Source organism: Mauremys reevesii, linkage group 23 (genome assembly GCF_016161935.1).
Source record: "Mauremys reevesii isolate NIE-2019 linkage group 23, ASM1616193v1, whole genome shotgun sequence".
In the NCBI taxonomy this organism is placed as follows: domain Eukaryota; kingdom Metazoa; phylum Chordata; order Testudines; family Geoemydidae; genus Mauremys; species Mauremys reevesii.
Window position 1 is genome coordinate 11,210,450 of NC_052645.1, and position 17,904 is coordinate 11,228,353.

General features: G+C 52.8%; 1 protein-coding gene across 7 annotated transcripts in view; it reads right to left on the bottom strand.

The window, feature by feature from the left end:
• The window catches only part of PTPRU (protein tyrosine phosphatase receptor type U), a 327,477-nt gene that overhangs the window by 95,395 nt on the left and 214,178 nt on the right, over window positions 1-17,904 (bottom strand). For all 7 annotated transcript variants that reach the window (XM_039511303.1, XM_039511302.1, XM_039511300.1 and 4 more), the window contains 2 exons: window positions 8,117-8,226; window positions 5,975-6,176 (listed from right to left, as the gene is read on the bottom strand). In XM_039511303.1, the coding sequence (XP_039367237.1) occupies window positions 5,975-6,176; window positions 8,117-8,226 (312 nt within the window). The remainder of the gene's footprint in view (window positions 1-5,974; window positions 6,177-8,116; window positions 8,227-17,904) is intronic.

Consider the following 17,904-nt stretch of genomic DNA (forward strand, 5'->3'; position numbering starts at 1 on the left):
GGGCTGATGGGGTGTGGGCACTTGCAATGCACTATGGCCCAGCTGCCTGCTGATTGGCTTAGAGCAAAGGCCCGTGCTGGAGATATGTCCAAATACCTACGGGTTCCTTCCGCTGTAACAGAGGTGAGCCTGGAACCCCGGGAACTAACCCCCCAGAACGGTGGGGAGGCTCAGAATCTCCCACCTCTTTCCTCGGCCAAACCAGCACCTGAGATCCCAGCACCCCCTGAGCGTCACGCTGATTGAGATCAGCTTCAGCCCTTCACCTCCGGGGCTGACAAACCTGCTGCTTTCTGACTGCGTGGAGGGGCTAGTTGCACGTTAGGGCGCGTCTACCCTGCACACTGAGCCACGACGGTGGGACCTGGCTTTGTGCACTCGGTGGTTCCAAGCCAGCGCTTGAGCATCCACACTGCTTTGCAAACCTGGGGTTACGACTGCTGGACCCGAGTCTCACAGCCGTGCTAATGTGGCCATGCTGCACCACGCAGCCCTTCTGACTCGGGTCTGTGGTTTGAACTGTGTCCACACTGCAAAATGCTGGGGCTTGGACCTGAGCCTCAGCAGGACTGACCCACCCCCAGCCGGCTCCCGTCCTGCGTGCTTGCAGACTCGAGTCAGACTGATTTGTGTGTGGATGGAAGTGGGGCCTGGACTTAGTGTAAACAGTCCCCTCAGACACCCAGTGACCTAACCAGCTTGTGCGTGTGTCATGGGGGATGTCACAGGATAATAAAGTTCGTGGCAGTGGAGTACATTAAGAATAATGGGTTTTAAAGTCTCGATCAGTGTTGCCAAATCCAGGGATTTTATCATGAGTCCCATGGCAGCTGGTGCCTTTCTTAAATCCCCACCTCTTGGAGTCAGGGGATGATAAAAGAATCACAGCTTTCAATTAAAAAATAAAGTTTCTAGCCCTCCTGGCTATGGAGAAAAGCTGTAAAACGTGACACACACACCCCGCCCGGCCCAGCAACGAGAAGGCAACAAAGAACCCAATATCATCATCGGTTAAAATCTCACAATGTTTAAAGCAATTGCTTGATTTTGGAGGCCTGACTCACGATTTCTGAACCCTTTGGGCTGGCGATGCTGGTAAATGCATTAGGTGTAATGCAGGAGTGACGACAGCTGAGGAAGATGGGGCCTGGTCAGGACATGGATGGGAGCTGATGGACAGATTGCTCAGGAAGTGGGGCTGCTGATCCATGCAGCGGGGGGGGGCTTTCTGACTCATCTAGTATTGAGCCAATCCCGCTGCGCGGTACTCGGAAGCACGGTGTTGTGGAGGTGCTGTCCTTTGCATGAGGCAAGGAAAAAACAAGGTCATAGGAGCTCGTGTTCATGAAAATCCCATAGTGCTTTGCACAAGTTAGGGCGTTAACCAGAGTGTCCTGGCAAAATTCCGGCTCAGCCAGTTATGTTCTACGTCTCTTATTTCTCCCTAGTACCATATTCTTCTTTGCTTCCTGTCCTCAACTGCCATGCTGCTGTGTGCTATTGACACAGTGGCCTCGTTCCAGCCCAGAGGCGGTAGCATTTCAGAGACGAGGGGGTGGGAGGAGAGTTTGCCATGATTCCAGAGTGTGCGAGGCATGTTGGGTTCCTTTGGGATGAAAGGCATTGCACAGATGGGAGGTGCTCATTAACTCGCACTGCTGCGAGGAGCAGAAATGCATCCAAGTAGTTTTTGCATCTCCCAGTAACATCCTCCGGCTGACACAGAGAACCTCTCCGTCCCCCAGCCCCCCGTCCTCCTCTCACTGTCTGCAGCCCCTGATTCATTAGCAGTGGAGGGGACCCAGGTGACGCTGGTTTGCAATTCCTGTGCCCCCATTAGGAAACATCTCACCCGATTCAGAGCTGTTAACAGTTACCCACAGACATTAGCAAACAGCCCTAAGTACTGCATGGCTTGTTAATGGAGCCCAATTAATCCCTCAGTTGTGCATTCCCAACTCAGAGACAGTGGTTGTTTCGTTGCTGTAATCGCCCGCCAGCAAGTGCGGTCATTGCTGCGTGATGGGATCATCCAGAAGATACAAGCTTGTTTCTTCTCGGGGGCGCCAGCCTCTCTCATCAGAGTTGGCTGGAGCTGCTGCAGCTTCTAACACACTCGCAGGAGGTGCCTGGTTACACAAAATCCCTGGATTCGACTGCCTGGGCCATGGGGTAGCTGTGTATGAGTTCTAGTGACTCAGCCCCCCAGCGGTGGCACAAACCCATCCTCACGGGCCTTGAGTGGCTGATACTCCAGGGAAGGGAAACCATGCGAGTGCCAGGCATGGGTAGACAAAACCGGCTCCAGTGCCGGCCCAGAAGACAGCTCCATGCACGGGCAGCGCCACTCCTGTCATGCCTCAGAGTGAGGCAGAGAACAGCGCACTTAGCCGGACCACACCCTTTGGCAGAGATGGAATTCGGCCCAGGAACTCCATGCTGAGCTTTTCTCGGGTAGCCAACGGGCTGATGTCTCAGAGGTGAGGGGTCTAGGGGCTATTTGATTGAAGCGGTTCCCAGTGCCTGCACCCCGAGAGGCGCTCCATGAACACAGAACGAAAGGGGTAGCAAGACGCATCCCCGAGGGATGCGGGATACAAGGGCCTGCGGGGTGGAGGAGCAACAGTTCCCCAGCATCATTCTCTGGGGCCGTTCAGAGAAAGGAGGAGGAAGCCCAATGGAGGGGCTGCCCACTCACTCTCAGGGGCGTCACTACCCCACATTCACTGGAAACAAGGGCTGCTGAGGGATGTGACAGAACCAGTATGGACACTGGGTTTGGTCCACTGGCAGGAGCCGTCAGCCATCAAGATCAGCACCATCTCCATCCGTCCCTGCCCTGTGCTGCTGGAACGCCAGAGAGGCTCAGAGAGAGGCTCATCATTAACTCGCACTGCTGCGAGGAGTGGAAATGCATCCAAGTAGGTTTTGCATCTCCCCGTGACATCCTCCGGCTGACACAAAGAACCCCGACCCCCTGTCCTCTTCTCACTGTCTGCAGCTCCTGATTCATTAGCAGTGGAGGGGACCCAGGTGACGCTGGTTTGCAATTCCTGTGCCCCCATTAGGAAACATCTCACCCCATTCAGAGCTGTTAACATTGCTGGAGCCACCCAAAGGAAATGAGATCTTTGTAAACAAGTGGAGATAAAACTTTCCTGCCACCCCGAGACCTGGGGGACACTGGAGGTGCTGTGTATGCTACTACCAAAAAAAAAACTTTGGAAAAAGTCTTAGAACAACTTATTGCGCTCGTTTCTTCTGCCCCTCAGCATGTAAAGCCCGGAGCCTTAGTCACCCTGGCTGGAACTTTCAGCTCAGCTCCCACGGTCGGGATGGGATTTTTAAGAGCTTGTCTCCCATTCAGGTAGGTAACCGAGCAGCCAGCGTTTCAGAAGAGCCCCACGTGTTGGGTGCAGACCAGCTGCTGAACTGGTCTGACAATCTGGTCCCAGTGGGAGCTTCCGGGAGCGAAGATCTTGTGAAAATGCCAGCTCAGGAGTGCAACTGTGCGGAGCTCAGAGGGCAAGAACTAACGGGTGGGGAAACACCTACAAAGCTTGTCTCCAACACCTGGACAAGCTATAAAAACATCCCCACTCTAACCTCTCCCATTGCAGCTCTCGAAGCGTGTGCCAGACGCTTTTGGCAGATGGAGACCTCACTCCCCTTGGCCAGCAGTACAAGGCTGAAACTACAGCACTTTAAAGCTGCCCAGAAAAGCTCTTGTTGGACTGAACACTGCCTGACCCAGGCCTCCGGCAGGGACAGCAAAGCAGGTGGGAGGTCAGGCAAGTCCCTCTACTCGGTTCTGCCGGGCACCAAGGAGAACCTCCCTGCACTCAGCCTGCCCTTGAGCATTGGCCTGCTAAACCCAGGGTTGTGAGTTCAATCCTTGAGGAGGCCACTTAGGGATCCAGGGCAAAAATTGGTCCTGCTAGTGAAGGCAGGGGGCTGGACTCGATGACCTTTCAAGGTCCCTTCCAGTTCTAGGAGATTGGTATATCTCCAATTATTACCTTATTACCCTTTATATCCCAGCAGGCTTGGCTCTGAGTCCCCCTTCTACCCTGTGACCCTGGCACTTCCTTCACCTGGGAAGGTGAGCTGAGCCCCCCACCCCAGCCTCTTAAAGGGCCAGCTCAGCTTGTTACCCCTTTGTCTGAAGCTGCTCAGGAGGGTGGAATTGGAGCCGAAGTCCCGGTGGGGTGGGTTAGCAGGGGATGTGGTCCCAGGCATGTGACACGGGTATTTGTCACCCGCCTCTCCAGCTCATCGCAGGAACTTCGGTGCCAATCTCTCCCTCCTGACCCCCGCTATAAAAGCCTGTTCTTGGTGCCAGGAAGCTGTCTGGATGCTGAGCAGCAGCAGAGCTGGAGACCATGCACCAGCTAACAAGATGCACAGTCCTCCCTCCCCAGCACAGACGGGGTCTCTTATCTCTTCCACCTCAGACACCACTTCTCACTCTGGCAAATAATATCGGTTCTCCGAGCCCATTTGGGGAGAGCTGCGTCCCATTTCTCCTCCTGCGGCCCACCTCCGGCTAATGGATCCCATCATGGCCGCTCCAGTGAGCTCGGAAATGTGTTCCACGAGCACCCCAACTCGGGTCTGGTGTCATGTAAACGAGGCAGCTCGGGGACCGCAGTGCGACTCAATTACCCAGCAGGGCTGTAAAGTGTAAGGCGGCCTGTTTTCCATTTGAATTCTGACTGCAGGGTAGCCGGGGGGAGGGGGAGGGGATCTTCGGAGCATGAAGAATCCATTTCAAGGGAAGGCGTATTTAACGGTGCGAGCCCAGCGGTAGGCGGCGGAGGAGGGCGCGGAGAGACCCTGACTGTGCAGGGTCAGTCTCCAGCTCGGGCTGACGCCCATCCTGTCACTGAGCAGCCTTGCTGCTGACGTCTCTCTCTTGCCTCCTGGAAGGGCTGTGCAGATTCCCGTCAGATCGGGTATTAGCACAGTGCGGAAGCGGCTGCCGGTGCATGGGGCATGGGGGAAGAGGGTTCACTGAGGGTGCTGTGGACAGGCAGGACGGGGTGCTCAGAATAGGAGATGGAGGAATTTCTCTTTGTGCAGGGAGTCACCAGTTCAAATCCAAGCCAGAGGGGCACTGGACATTGGCCGAGAGCCGCTGCGTGCCGTGGGGGAGGTGAGGCCGTGGGGGAGGTGAGGCCGTGGGTGGAGTGTGGCCATGGGTAGAGTGAGGCCGTGGGTGGGGTGAGGCCGTGGGCTCTATCTAGTTCTTAGCAGAAAGATAGTCGCAGCACTGAGTGACCAGCTTTTTGGCAGTCCGAACCTAGAGGCTGATGACTGCATAGCCGTGAACTCCCTTTTCTCCCTGTGGCTGGTCCCTGGGGCTCAGGCTGGCAGGAAGCAGGCACTGCCACTCTCCAAGCTGTGCCTGTCTTGGGGAGAAGCAGAGTCCTGTCCTTCCCCAGCACGTTTCCCAAAGCGCATGCTAAACAGTGCACGCAGCTGCGAGCTCCCGAGCCCTGGTGTCCACCTGCTGGCTTGCACTTTGCAGCGCGGAGTTAGCACGAGCAGTAGCTTAGACAGACCCTGCCCCGGCACTGTTTAAGTTTACGGGGGCGTTATCGCTGCCTGCTGCACTGAGCCTCTGGAGCAGCAGGGAAGCCAACTGCCGCAAAAGGAAAACAAATCAGTGGTTACTCTGGGAAGTGGAAAAAGGGCCAGGGAGAAGCGGGAGGACAGGATGCAAAGAAAGATCCAGCTGAGACTGCGAGGAGAACCTCAGGGAGGCTGATTTCCTGGGGTCTGGCCATGTCACCAGGGCTGTCGCCCCTACCCCTGTGCCAAGGCACTATCATGCCCACAGTGGGTTGGGAGTTTGGGCTCACAGGTCGGCACAGATACAGACATGGAAAGAGCAAACCCTTTTTCCCTCCTCTCCAACCCTGCCAACCTCTCCCCGGCCCGAAGCCAGCGAGCCAGCCTCTCGATAGCCTACCGGAGATGTTGGTGGTGATCTCGGTCAGCGCGGTCTGGCCGAAACCCTTGCCAGTGCGCGCCCGCACGGAGAACAGGTAGGTGGTGCCCGGGTGCAGGTTGGAGAAGACGTGGTAGGTCTCGTTGCGGAGCTTGGAGACGGTGCGGCGGGGGCCTGGCACGTTGACGGCTGGGTCCGAAGACTCGATGCTCTGGTAGCTGATCTAGGAGCACACGAGAGATCGTGAGACAGCTGCCTGGCTGCCATCGCAAATGGGAAGAGAGGGGGGTAGATAAATGGGCTGATGGGGGGAGCGGATTCACGAGGGGAGGGGGAGAGCAGGGGGTCAGTATGAGGTGGTTGTGCAGCACGGTGTTTGGGTGGGGCATGCAGATCTGGGCCCTTGAGCGGAGGGCCCCTGCATGGAACACAGACATGGGGAAGAGGTGGGAGCAGTGCGGAGCTGCTTTGGGTTTTTTAAATATAGAAAGAGGCCTCACCAATCTATCCCTAAAACAAGCTTGGTGTTGAATTTGAACCGGAGAAAGTAACCAGCTGGAAGCACTAGACAGACCCAAGACTGTGCAAGAAACCTGACAGCACCCTCTGCTATGCCATCCTGAGACCCACACACAGCCCTGCCAACACCCCTCCCCTGCAGCCCCCTGACATTCCAGCTCTGGGCCCCCCAACTGCCCTCTCTCGAGCAGAAACAGCCTGGGGAGAAAAGCCTGCTGGGAGCCAAGGTCAGCTAGCACCCAACAGCTTCATTTTTAACCTCAGACCTAACAGCAGATTTAAACCCTCCGCTCCACACCCCCCAGGCCGGTGCACTAACCAACTGTGCCACGACCCATCCAGCAGCCACCCCTTCAGGCTTCTAAGGAGTTCCCTTCAGAAACCAGGCTTGTCCTTTTGCAGGGGCTCCGGCGCGAAAAGCCATTGCAAGGGGATTATAGGGGCATTCAAAGAGGGACACAGAGAGAGCTAGAGACCCCTTTGTAAAGAGGATAAAAAGCAGGCTGGATCCCACACTCCAAACCAAGGCTCGAAGGTAGCAATAACGACGCAGTAGCCCTTAATCTCTCTGATAGAAAACAGCGGCTCCCGAATGAAAAGCTGAGCCTCCATCATTCCCCACGCAGCGCGGTTCAGGCACCCGCAGCGAGGGGAACGTAGATATGCATCAGCTTTTCATTTGTCTGGTTCCGCGCTCTAATAATTTTGTTGATGCCGGAGAGGCTGACGTGAAGGCTGAAAAGCAAAGAGAGATAAGAGGGAGTCTTGCCTGACTGCATTTGGGAGACACAGAGGGGCCCTCCCGCAATCGTCCCCATTCGAGAAACACACCGGCCACAATGTGACATTTTCTCTCTGCACTGAACCAAGCAGAAAGAGACGCCCAAAGAAAGTCTCACCTCAATGCCTTGCTGAGAAAGGAACAAACTCTGCCAACCGCTCCTGTGTTGCCTAACGTGCTGGGAGTGGACCAGACCAGTTGCCAGATGCCCAGCGAAACACATCAGTCTGGGGACTAACACTACCCAGAACTTAAATGATGCTTTGCATTCTCAAAGCACTGTACAAACACTTAACGGATTAGTCCTCACTGCTGGCTTGGGAAGTATCTGGTACTGTCCTCTGGGGACATGGAGACACAGGGAGGGCTAATGGCAAATTTTCAAGGGTGGTCTCTCATGTTGGGCACGTCTACGGTTGGATGCCCAACTGCAGAAAAGAGCTAGGTCGGATTTTCAGAGGTGCCAAGCACATGCAACTCCAGGTGAAGCCAATGGCAGCTGCAGGTGATCAGGCCCTCTGAAAGTCAGGCCCTGGGTGTCCAAAATGGAGGCACTCAAAAATTACAGGCCACTTTGGGACCTAAGTGACTCAACCAAGGCCACACAGTGAATCAGTGGCAGAGGTAAGATAAGAACTTGGACGCTCCTGGCTCTATGAGAGCTAAATGATGTAATTTTTATTATTCTTTACTAGGCTTTGTACCAGGGCCTGATAACTTTTCAAGTCTTAGTTCCAGAGCTGTAGATTTGTGGTAAAAGGATTACAGACATTTAAGAGGATTCTCTTAGAACCTATCCATGTCTCCATCACCCCGGCCCCAGGTGCTTCTCCCTTCCTGCTGAATAATGCTGTAGAACCTACCTCATACTGGGTGATCAGCCCGTTGGCCTCCAGTGGCTCTTCCCATTTCAGGAAGATCATGTCCTCCAAGGGGGTGAAGGTGAGTGACTCCGAGGCGATGCCTCCGGGGACTAGTGAAACAAAGAGAAGAACAAAGGAACGATGAAATTCTGCAGAGGGACGCAAGTCTGTGCCGGGCGCTCGGCCTCGCTGAAAGCGTTGGTGGTCAAAGAGGAGTTAAAAGCAAACAAGAACGTCTGCATCATTATGCCCCCCCCCAAAACCCTACCCGCCTTTTAGACAATGCTGGGGGCACGGCTCAAGCCCAGGAGATTCAGCATTTGGGTTCACACACCTCACGCTGGTGCAGCTCCTGGCCCGGACAGGGTTTAGGGCTGATTGGTGGCTCTTTGAGGATTGCCTGCATCCCCCAGGCCTTTTGGCCCCCACCCAGCTGGAAAGAAAATAGCAGCCGCAGGGAGTTTTGAACATAAAGGGCCAGATCCTCAGCTGGTGGAAGGTAGCAAAGCTCCATTGACTTTAATAGGGCTGCACCAAATCACCCCGGCTGAGGATGCAGCCCACAGCATTCCTGAGCTAGGACACAGGCAGGGCTCGCACAGCAGCCTCAGGAAACCAGGGGCTACATAGGTATAGACGTCACTGCAACCTCCGCCAGCTCCCCCCAGCCCAGGGGTAGAAGGCACAAAGCAACCAGGGGCCGGACTCTTCCTGGAGCGTTTGGAACGGACAACGTCAGTTCAGTGCTCAGATCAGGACAGCCCAGTGCATGGGCGTCGTCCTGGCACTTGGGGACTGGGGGGGGTCACGTCCCTGCTCTGCCACAGCCTTCCTCCGTGACCTTGGGCAAGTCACCTAGGCCTAGATCTCACAGGAGCCTGGCTCCCACTGAGATCAGTGAGGATCTGGGCCTTGCTCTCGCGGAGCTTCAGTCCTCCAGGTGCCCGACGGAGATAACAGCAACGCCCTACCCCACGGGTGGGGGTGGGGTCACGAGGCTAAATACTGTACGGGCTGCGAGGTGCTCAGACACCACAATGAAGAGGTCACACAAGTACCGAGGCTAACGCAGCACAGGGGCCTTCATGGCCTCAGGGGCACCCGAGAGTTCGGAAACAAACACTAAGGGCCTGGCTACACTTGGCTGCGTCACTGTCGCGCTAAGTGAAGACACCACCTAAGCTGATGAGAGAGCTTCTCCGGTCGGCCTAGGCGCTCCAGCTCCCCGAAAGGCGGTAGCTATGGCGACAGGAGAAGCCCTCCCAGCAGCATAGGTCACCATAACCGTGTTGCTCCGTGGGGTGGATTTTCCACGTAGGCCTAGCTCCAAAGCTCACTAGTGAACCTTTCCATTGGCTGCCATTGAAGCAGGCCCTACCTCAGTTCAGCCCCGGGGCAATGAAACACTTGGCCAGATGGAGCTGCTAAATTGGGCTGAAGAAATAAATAATAGGACGGAGAGAATCATTCCTCTGATAAACTTCTCTCTGGGGCCCTCATCCCCTAGATGGTGGGGTGGGAAGGGGGCACTCTCCTCTCTTACGGCTTCATAGAGAAACCTGCAGCTCTTACCAATCTAGATTTGCAGCCTAGAGGACAGAGCAGGGAACATGATGTCAAGACTCCTGGCTTCTGTACCCAGCTCTGCAACTGAGCTGCTGCGTGACCTTGGGCAAATCACTTAACATCTTAGTGCCTCCGTTTGACCATCAGTAAAATGGAGATAACTGTCCCACCTTGCAAGGCACACACAGTTAAAGTATGTTACTAAAGTGCTCAAGATCTTTGGATAATGGTTTTGGTAGGTCCTACAAAATCCCCGAGTAGCCACAGGATGGCACACCCCTTAAGGATGAGTCTGGAATCTGAGAGACAAAGCAGCTTTCATTTTTTCATCCTTACAAAGCACAGGGTAGATTCCTCGATACACCTGTGAGCGCTCAGACACTCCCCGTGGCTGGCCACTGAGGCAAGGGAGGGATAGGGGGTGGGGGTTCCCCGGGGAGGGGAGACCCAGACTAAGGGGGTACTGCCAGGGGCAGAACCCTCATCTAGAAGGGCACCGGGGTCTGGGAGGGACACGGGGCCAGCGGCAAGCGAGACACCAGCCTGCAGAGGGTGCTCCGGGCTGGAAGAGCTAATTCCCGAGACGACCAGCAGGAGGCGCCACGCCAGTGAGTCTTTGCTTCGCTACAGGGATGTTGAGGATGAATCTGCAGCAAAGGGGTTCCCGAACTGCAGTGGAGCAACAGACACACATTCCTACTTTGGCACCAGACGACCTTGCCACAGCGTATACGAACAGAAACGACGACTTTTCTATGGCCATGCAAGTATTGCAAATCCAGCGATGCTTCACCAACATCAGTATTGGCTGCTCAGGGAAGGTGCATGATGCTCACATCTTTAAGAACACAAGACTGTTCAGAAACCTACAAGCAAGGACTTTATTTCCCGATCAGGCGATTACCATTGGCCATGTTGAAATGCCACTAGTGGTCCTGGGCCACCCAGTTTATCCCTTTCTCCCCTGACTCAGGAGGCCGTTCACCGGCCACCTTGACAGCATCAAGGAAAGATTCAGCTGCTGGCTCAGCAGGTGCAGAATGACAGTTGAATGTGCTTTTGGTAGATTGAAGGGACGCTGGTGTTGTTTATTTGCGAGACTGGATCTCAGTGAGAAAAACATCCCAATGGTTATCGCCGTCTGCTGTGTCCTGCACAATATCCGTGAAGCAAAGGGGGCAAAATTGTCATTGGGGTGGAGGGCAGAGCTGGAGCAGCTCTCTGCTGAGTTTGAACAGCCAGACACCAAGACTATCAGAAGAGCTCAATGCGGAGCTGTACAGCTCAGGGAGGCTCTGAAAGAGCCCATTAACAGTGAGCCACAGTAAGGCTTGTGGTGGATTGCGCTCTACCTAGGCCAGCTGTTTTGGGGCCTGTTAGGAATTTTGTGGTGCTTGCTGCACATCTAAGGATATAACACTGTTAATGCACCACTTGATTTTGCAGTGCTTGCTGTACATTTACGATGGTTACACTGTGTCTGTTACTGATCCTATGAGTTGCGTCACACTGTACAGTAACAAGTGAGTGGGAGTTTTCAGAACAGCTAGGCGCTCTGTTGTGAACTAATAAAGATGAATTCTTTTCCAGATAACAGAATTTTATTCAGTAACTAAATCCGTGAAAAGAAAAATCTGTGCAATTTAAAAGCAAATACTTTAAAAACTCAATAAATTAATAGAACAGAACATTTTACCTAAACATACAGCAGCCGTGGCTCTCACAGGTCAGTATATGTGATGCTGTGGTTGTCCTTAATTTCAGGTGAGGATTGCAGAGTAACTCCATGCCCGCTTCACAGATCTCTCTCAGGAGGATTCAAGGGACATCCCGGTGCACGTAAACAAATTGCTTGGCACCCCCCCCCCACACACCTAAATTAATGAAAAGTTGATAGCTGTGTCCTGCTAACTTTGGGGGCACCATCAGTACATCACTGTAATGGGAAATACATTTACACGCTTACCCGAGCTTCCTTCCCCTGCACTGGGCTGACACATGATCGACTGCTGGGACTGACCAGAAAACAGATCCTGGCACATGGCATAGCTGCTCCCATCCAGTCGCATGTGCCCCTTCCTCCTCCACCGCCTCCTCGCCGTTCACGCCAGAGGCCTGGGACTCAGGCTCCTCGGCAGTATCTCTCGTGTGGGTGGTGGCGGGGTCTCCCAAAGTACGGCACACCGTTCTTTGTTAAAGTGGCAGGTCTGCGGCTCGACACCAGATCAACCGTTGGCCTCCCTGGCCTTCTGGTGCACCTGCCGCGGTTCCTTTGCTTTCATGCGGTGTTGCTGCTGGTCCCTGTCGTACCCCTTCTCCTCCATCCCCAGTGCAATCTGCTTGTAGGTGTCCACATCTCCATGGCTGGGCCATAGCTGGGCCAGCACACCTCTTCTCCCCACAGACCCAGGAGAGCCAAGACCTCCTGTCTGCTCTAGGCCGGAGCGTGTCCGGAGAGTGTCGCCACCGTGGTCAGCTGGGCAGCTGCACACGACAATGGGGAGCTGCTAGGTGCGCTCGCCAGGAGACGGCATTTCAAAAAGTCACACGGCTTTAAAGGGAGTGGGGGAGAACTTCTGGTCGCCATGACCACCAGGCAGTGGAGTTCACAGGGGTGACCACAGCAGTCAGTGTCAGGCCTTGTGGGACAGCTGCTGGAGGACTGTTAGGGTCAACATCGCTAACACAGCATCTACACTCCCATTGCATCACCCTCGGTACATCAACCACAGCTCAACGTCGCTCGGGAAGGTGGTGTTGCTACGTCGGTGTACAGCAGTGAGAGGCAAATTTTAGTGTAGACACATGCACACTAGGTGAACGCAAGGCAGCTTACATTGGCCTAACTTTGTACTGCATACCAGGCCTAAAATTTAGGTCCATTTAGGTACGACCCTCCGGGGTATGAAAAATGTACATCCTTGGGAGACGTACATGAACCAACCTATGCCCCAGTACAGACTCTACAAGGTTGACAGAAGAATCAGTTGTCTGCTGGGTTTGAACCCAAGGACTCTGGATCTAAAAATAGTGAACCTCTACTTGGCTCAGCCAAAGGCACGAAGGAAGTAGCAGACTCATGAAATTTTAGGCACACGCTGGCCACTCGAGAGGGACAGAGAGCCACACTATGTTAGCATGGGTTACATTTGTATTCTTCACTCTCCCAAGCCTGGAGATTGTGCTGTGCACTGCTCCGCCCAGTCTGATAAAAGCCTCACGTGAGATTTGATCTGCAAACATTTTGGCAGTTTCGGCATGGCACCACCGTTCCCTCTAATTAGCAATAAGAATAATAATCACCACCACAAACAGCAACAACAAGTGAAGACACTAAGATCGATAGTCACTCGTTTAGCATGGATTTCTTTTTTCTCTCCCCAACCCAAGGTGCTTATTAAGGAGGACAGAACAGGCAATTGCTTTGCAGAGATCACAATTCATGAGTCGTATCATCTGCTGCAGGCGTTAATGCTTGAAAAATGCACCCTCTAATTTAAGACAGAGGGAGCAATTATACCCACTTACAAAAAAAAATTACACATCGCACACAGGGACGGAGCCGCCGAAAGAACAGCATGGATGAAAAGTCCAAAACCACTATTAACAGCCATTAGCTGGGCCCTCCTGAAAATAGGCTTTTGGGTTGTATGCTCCATTAAGGCCATGGCTAGCTGTTTTGTTGAGCTCTGTGGTTTGGGTTCACAGGGGCTTCAGCCATATAAACTTCTTGCCCTGGGGTTCCACTTTAAGTTAAAACGACCAGGAAGAGAAAGACCTCAGTTAAAAGCCTCGAGCATCTCCTAGTTCTGCACTGAATAGGCATTTTCAGTTTCGATGCAAAGCTGTCGCTCTGCCAAGACTCACTCAGCTCAGGACGCTTTGCAAGCCTTGGCCAGAGATTCGGCTTCCTGACAAAACCTGGTGAGTTTCTTGTGTTTTTGGGTCTAGCTGCAGATTATTGGTTTCAATGCATTTGCTCCTCTTCTGCCTGGGAGAGGATCAGGATTCCCTCAACTCTATCCATGACTTGCTATCACTCTCCAACCGATTCTCACCCGTAGCTGTTTCACAGCTGTCTGGTTGTGTGGGTACTCAATAATCAAGGTGTGTTGGCCAATTCCCATTGGCTACGGAGGTCATATGGAAGTGATTCTGTTGCCTGATTGGAGGAAAGCGGACTCAGGAGTCGGGATCTCAGTATGAATACCAGACCCTGATTCAGAACTGAACTTGAACATGTGCCTAACTTCAAGCTCCTGAGTAACTGCATTGGAAGTCAATAGGACACTTCAGATGTTTAAAAGCTAGGCACGTGCTTAGTACCATGCTGAATCTTCAGACCACAGTCAAAATTAGTTTTTCATGAACATTGATCATGTCCATGAATATCTCGGCCACTGAATGCGTTTGATGGGATACGATCTCCTCCCCTCACCCGGAAGGCAGCTGCAGGTGAAGGGAATTCAGTTCTTCCTTCAAACAAATGTCCACAGACAATTTTCTTGCAGCGTTTTTGCTCAGACCTCATTCCACAGCCATGGGACAGGGATCGCCTTATGCACTGTTCCCGCCATGCAAATACACTATTTCCACTTGATTTACAAGTTAATTGAATCAGCAGCGCCATGTCGTACACGTGTACACAAGACACTTATTAAATTCATGGAGCATTAGGGAAACCTTTGGGGCAGAGAGAGACTTTTTTTTTCTCTTGGAAACAAATGCACAGAATTCATCTGCAAATTGAAACCGTGCTCAGCACTATGCAAATGCTCCATTTAATTACAAGCGTTTGGAATGCACCTGACATTTCACCGCAAAGGACACAGGAGCACAGTCTTCCAGGGCACATTCCCCTGCTGCTGCGAGACATAACCCTCCGTGGCAGCCTGGAACTGCGGCATCCGTTACTTTCTCCCAGAGCACCTCTCATCTGAAGAGCTCAATGGGCTTCAGTCGCCAATTAAGTCTCACAGCACCCCCTAGGGGCTGCTCTGATACCACAGACAGGAGTGCAGAATATATGCAGACACATGTATTATGTATTCTTTGTATTGCGGTAGATAGATAGGGGAGTGCGTATGGGGGCAGACAGATCATTCTGATTTCTACAAATAACATTCCAATTAATGCACAGTTTTGGGGGTTCCATTATAATCAATAATAGCAATAACCACACACACAGGCAGACCACAAGTGTGCACAAAAAAACCCAATCAAATAATGCACACCTTTCACAACACTACAGGGAACATTCCTTCACCATCCTATTGAATGCTGGATCATCCAGGAGATCTAGGTCATTAAATATGCTTCTATGGACAACAAGACCATCCAGGATTGAAATAGTTAATGCCAACAAAACATTGTAGAAGAGATGCATAAATTCACCCTTCAATGGATCGCCAATTGCTAACTCATAGGGACTTCCATGGGAGGCAAATTACCCCACATCTTACTACTGCACCTTCCTCTGAGACATCTGGTGCTGGCCACTGTCAGAGACACGCTACTGAGCTGGATGGACCGCGGCTCTGACCCAACCTGGCAGTTCCTATGTTCTGTAAGGCAGCAGGTTTTCCAGAGCTCCGTTCTGAAAGCTCCCTCTCCCAGGGCGAGAGGTGCAGAGAGAACAGGCGCGTGTAACAGCTGGCTCCCTGATACTCAAGTTTGGGTTTTATTTTCAGCAGTAAGGGTTTTTTTCAGTGTAGGTGATTCTTCCAGACACGGGTTAAAAAAAAAAAATGGGAAAAATTCAGGGAGCAAGGGTCTGCGGCACAAAGTCGGAGATACAAAACCAAAGCAGCATAAATCACATGGGCTGGGATTTCGTACCATCTTCCAGGGATCCTCACTGCGAGCTCATTTGTGGTCACCCCCATCATCCATCTCTCCCAGCCCAAATCCACCACCAGCCGCCTCACAAGCCTGCATGGTCAAAACCACCTCTGCCTCCATGGTGCTCGTTGCCAAATCCGCCTCCCACGCATCGTCTTCCAGGCCCAAGTTTGCTCTCACTGTAACAGGTGCTCTGGGCCAGAGGTGTCCTTTCCTCAGCTCCCTGGGATACACACCTGGGATGGCTTAGACCAGTGGTCCCCAACCTTTTTGTGACCAGTAGCACATTCATGTTTTCAGAAGACCGTGGCGGGCGTCAACAATTTTTCAAGGCTTATTTTGTATTTGTACATTAAATAATACCAAACAATTTTTAATATTACATAATATCTGAATCCAGAGAGAAGCCGGAGAAAAGCCGCAAGGACAGAGAACACCGGTGCCTGCAGCCCTGGAGTACTCTGTCCCCAGCCGGCGCGGGGCCCCAGATCCTCTTCTCTGCTGGGCACTAGGTGCGCCCCGCACCTGCTGGGAACAGGGAACACCAGCGCCCACAGCCTGAGTTCTCTGTCCCCGGCAGGTCCCCTGCTGGGCACCAGGCAGGTGCACATAAATGCCCCAGCGGGCGCCATGGCGCCCGCGGGCACCACGTTGGGGACCACTGGCTTAGAGGAACCAGAGCCGGCACCAGGTAGCCACATCATCAGTCAAGAGGTTGCTGCGAGAAGCCTTGTTTCTGGAGTCAGTTGAGAGGGACCCTTTTCTTTATTATTTCTTTGCAATCTTGCTGCCAGTGGTGGAATGCTGACAGCCCTGGCTCACACATCCACACCCAACTCCATCCGTGCAACTAGCAGTACCCTCTGACACATCATTCCCAGCTCTCTGCAGCTCGGGTAATGTCCCTCCGTCTTATCCTGCCATCCCAGTCTGGAGCCTGGTTGCACAGCTTTGCTGATGCCCCTCCAGCTATTCCAGTCCAGAGCCCGCACGCACGCAGCCGCTGCCGAGGCCCTTCCATCCTGACCGGTAACCCCGTCAGCTGTTCTGATCCAGGGTTTATACTTGCACAGGCACTGCTGAATCGGTGCAGTGATTTTCCAAGGCAGGTCAATCAAACATCCAGCTAGAACTATGTAGACTAGCGGAGGGGGAAAAGGCTCATTTCACGTGACCTGTATCTCAATGGGAACTCAAGTCTCAAGAGGCAAGAGGCATTCGATCCAACCTGTCTGTCCTGCTGAGCGGCACTGACTTAGTAATGTACAACTATTACTGCTGCTGACATTCATATAAACATCGGAACACAGCAGTTTAAGTGAACTCTGGTGATTTCCTGAGTACCGGGCACCACGCCGCCGTGCATAGAGATTGCCGAAAGTGTGTGTGTGCAGCAGGGGAAGGTCGGCAGGAGTTTTATTCTTCCATCGATTGTATCTTTAAGAGGCTTTCACTCCACGGTAATGGAGGAGGAGTTATGCTTTTGTTGTGCCAAAACTCAATCCTTTCACGAGCCTTTTTTCCACCCTCCGTAAACACTTTAAATAAAGCAACATACACACACTCACGCCTGCCTGTTAAGTACAAAATGATTTGCTCTCCTAAGTGGTGCATCACTAATTACTCAACTATTTTACCCTTCTAGAGAAGAAAATGCTCCAAGCACTTTGGATTGTGATAGCTCGAGGGATGTAGGGGCGCATGTGTGTTCGTGAGTGCGTGTGCACGAGTGCATGTGCACACGTGTGAGTGAGCGTGTGGGGGATGTGCATGCACACACGTGTGTATGCGCATATGGATGCATGCACGTGAATCTGAGTGTGTCTGTGCATGTGAATATATGTGTGTGTGTGCACTTATATGTGAATGTGGGCGGGGTGCATTCACACATGTGCCTGCATGTGTGTGTGCATATAGATGTTTGCACACGTGTGGGTGTGGTTGTATGGGGGTGTATGCGTGTGGAAATATGTGGGTGTGTGCATATGCACTTCTTTACCAGTCATTACCACAGATTACCACTGCAATGCGGCTACCTCTGGCATAGAAGGCAAAACCCAAGTGAATCACCATACAATGCACACGAGTGGGAGGAGAGGAAAGGTTGACCAAGGACGACAGAACACAGCAGCTACTGTTACTAAAATGCCATGGGATGTTTACTGCCACTGCCGAGCGGATGGGACCCCGTTTTTTTGTTTTGCTTTTTAAGGTCCCATCCGAAAGACCCACATCCGGTGAACTACTCAAAACTCTGCTGATCTCCCTAGGTGGACTGGAGCCAGAAGCCCAGTTCTCGCTCCTGCTGGATGGGACCCACTCCCATTGGACGGGATGGAAAATACTGATGTTCCATGGAATGAAAACAGAGGGATCCTGGA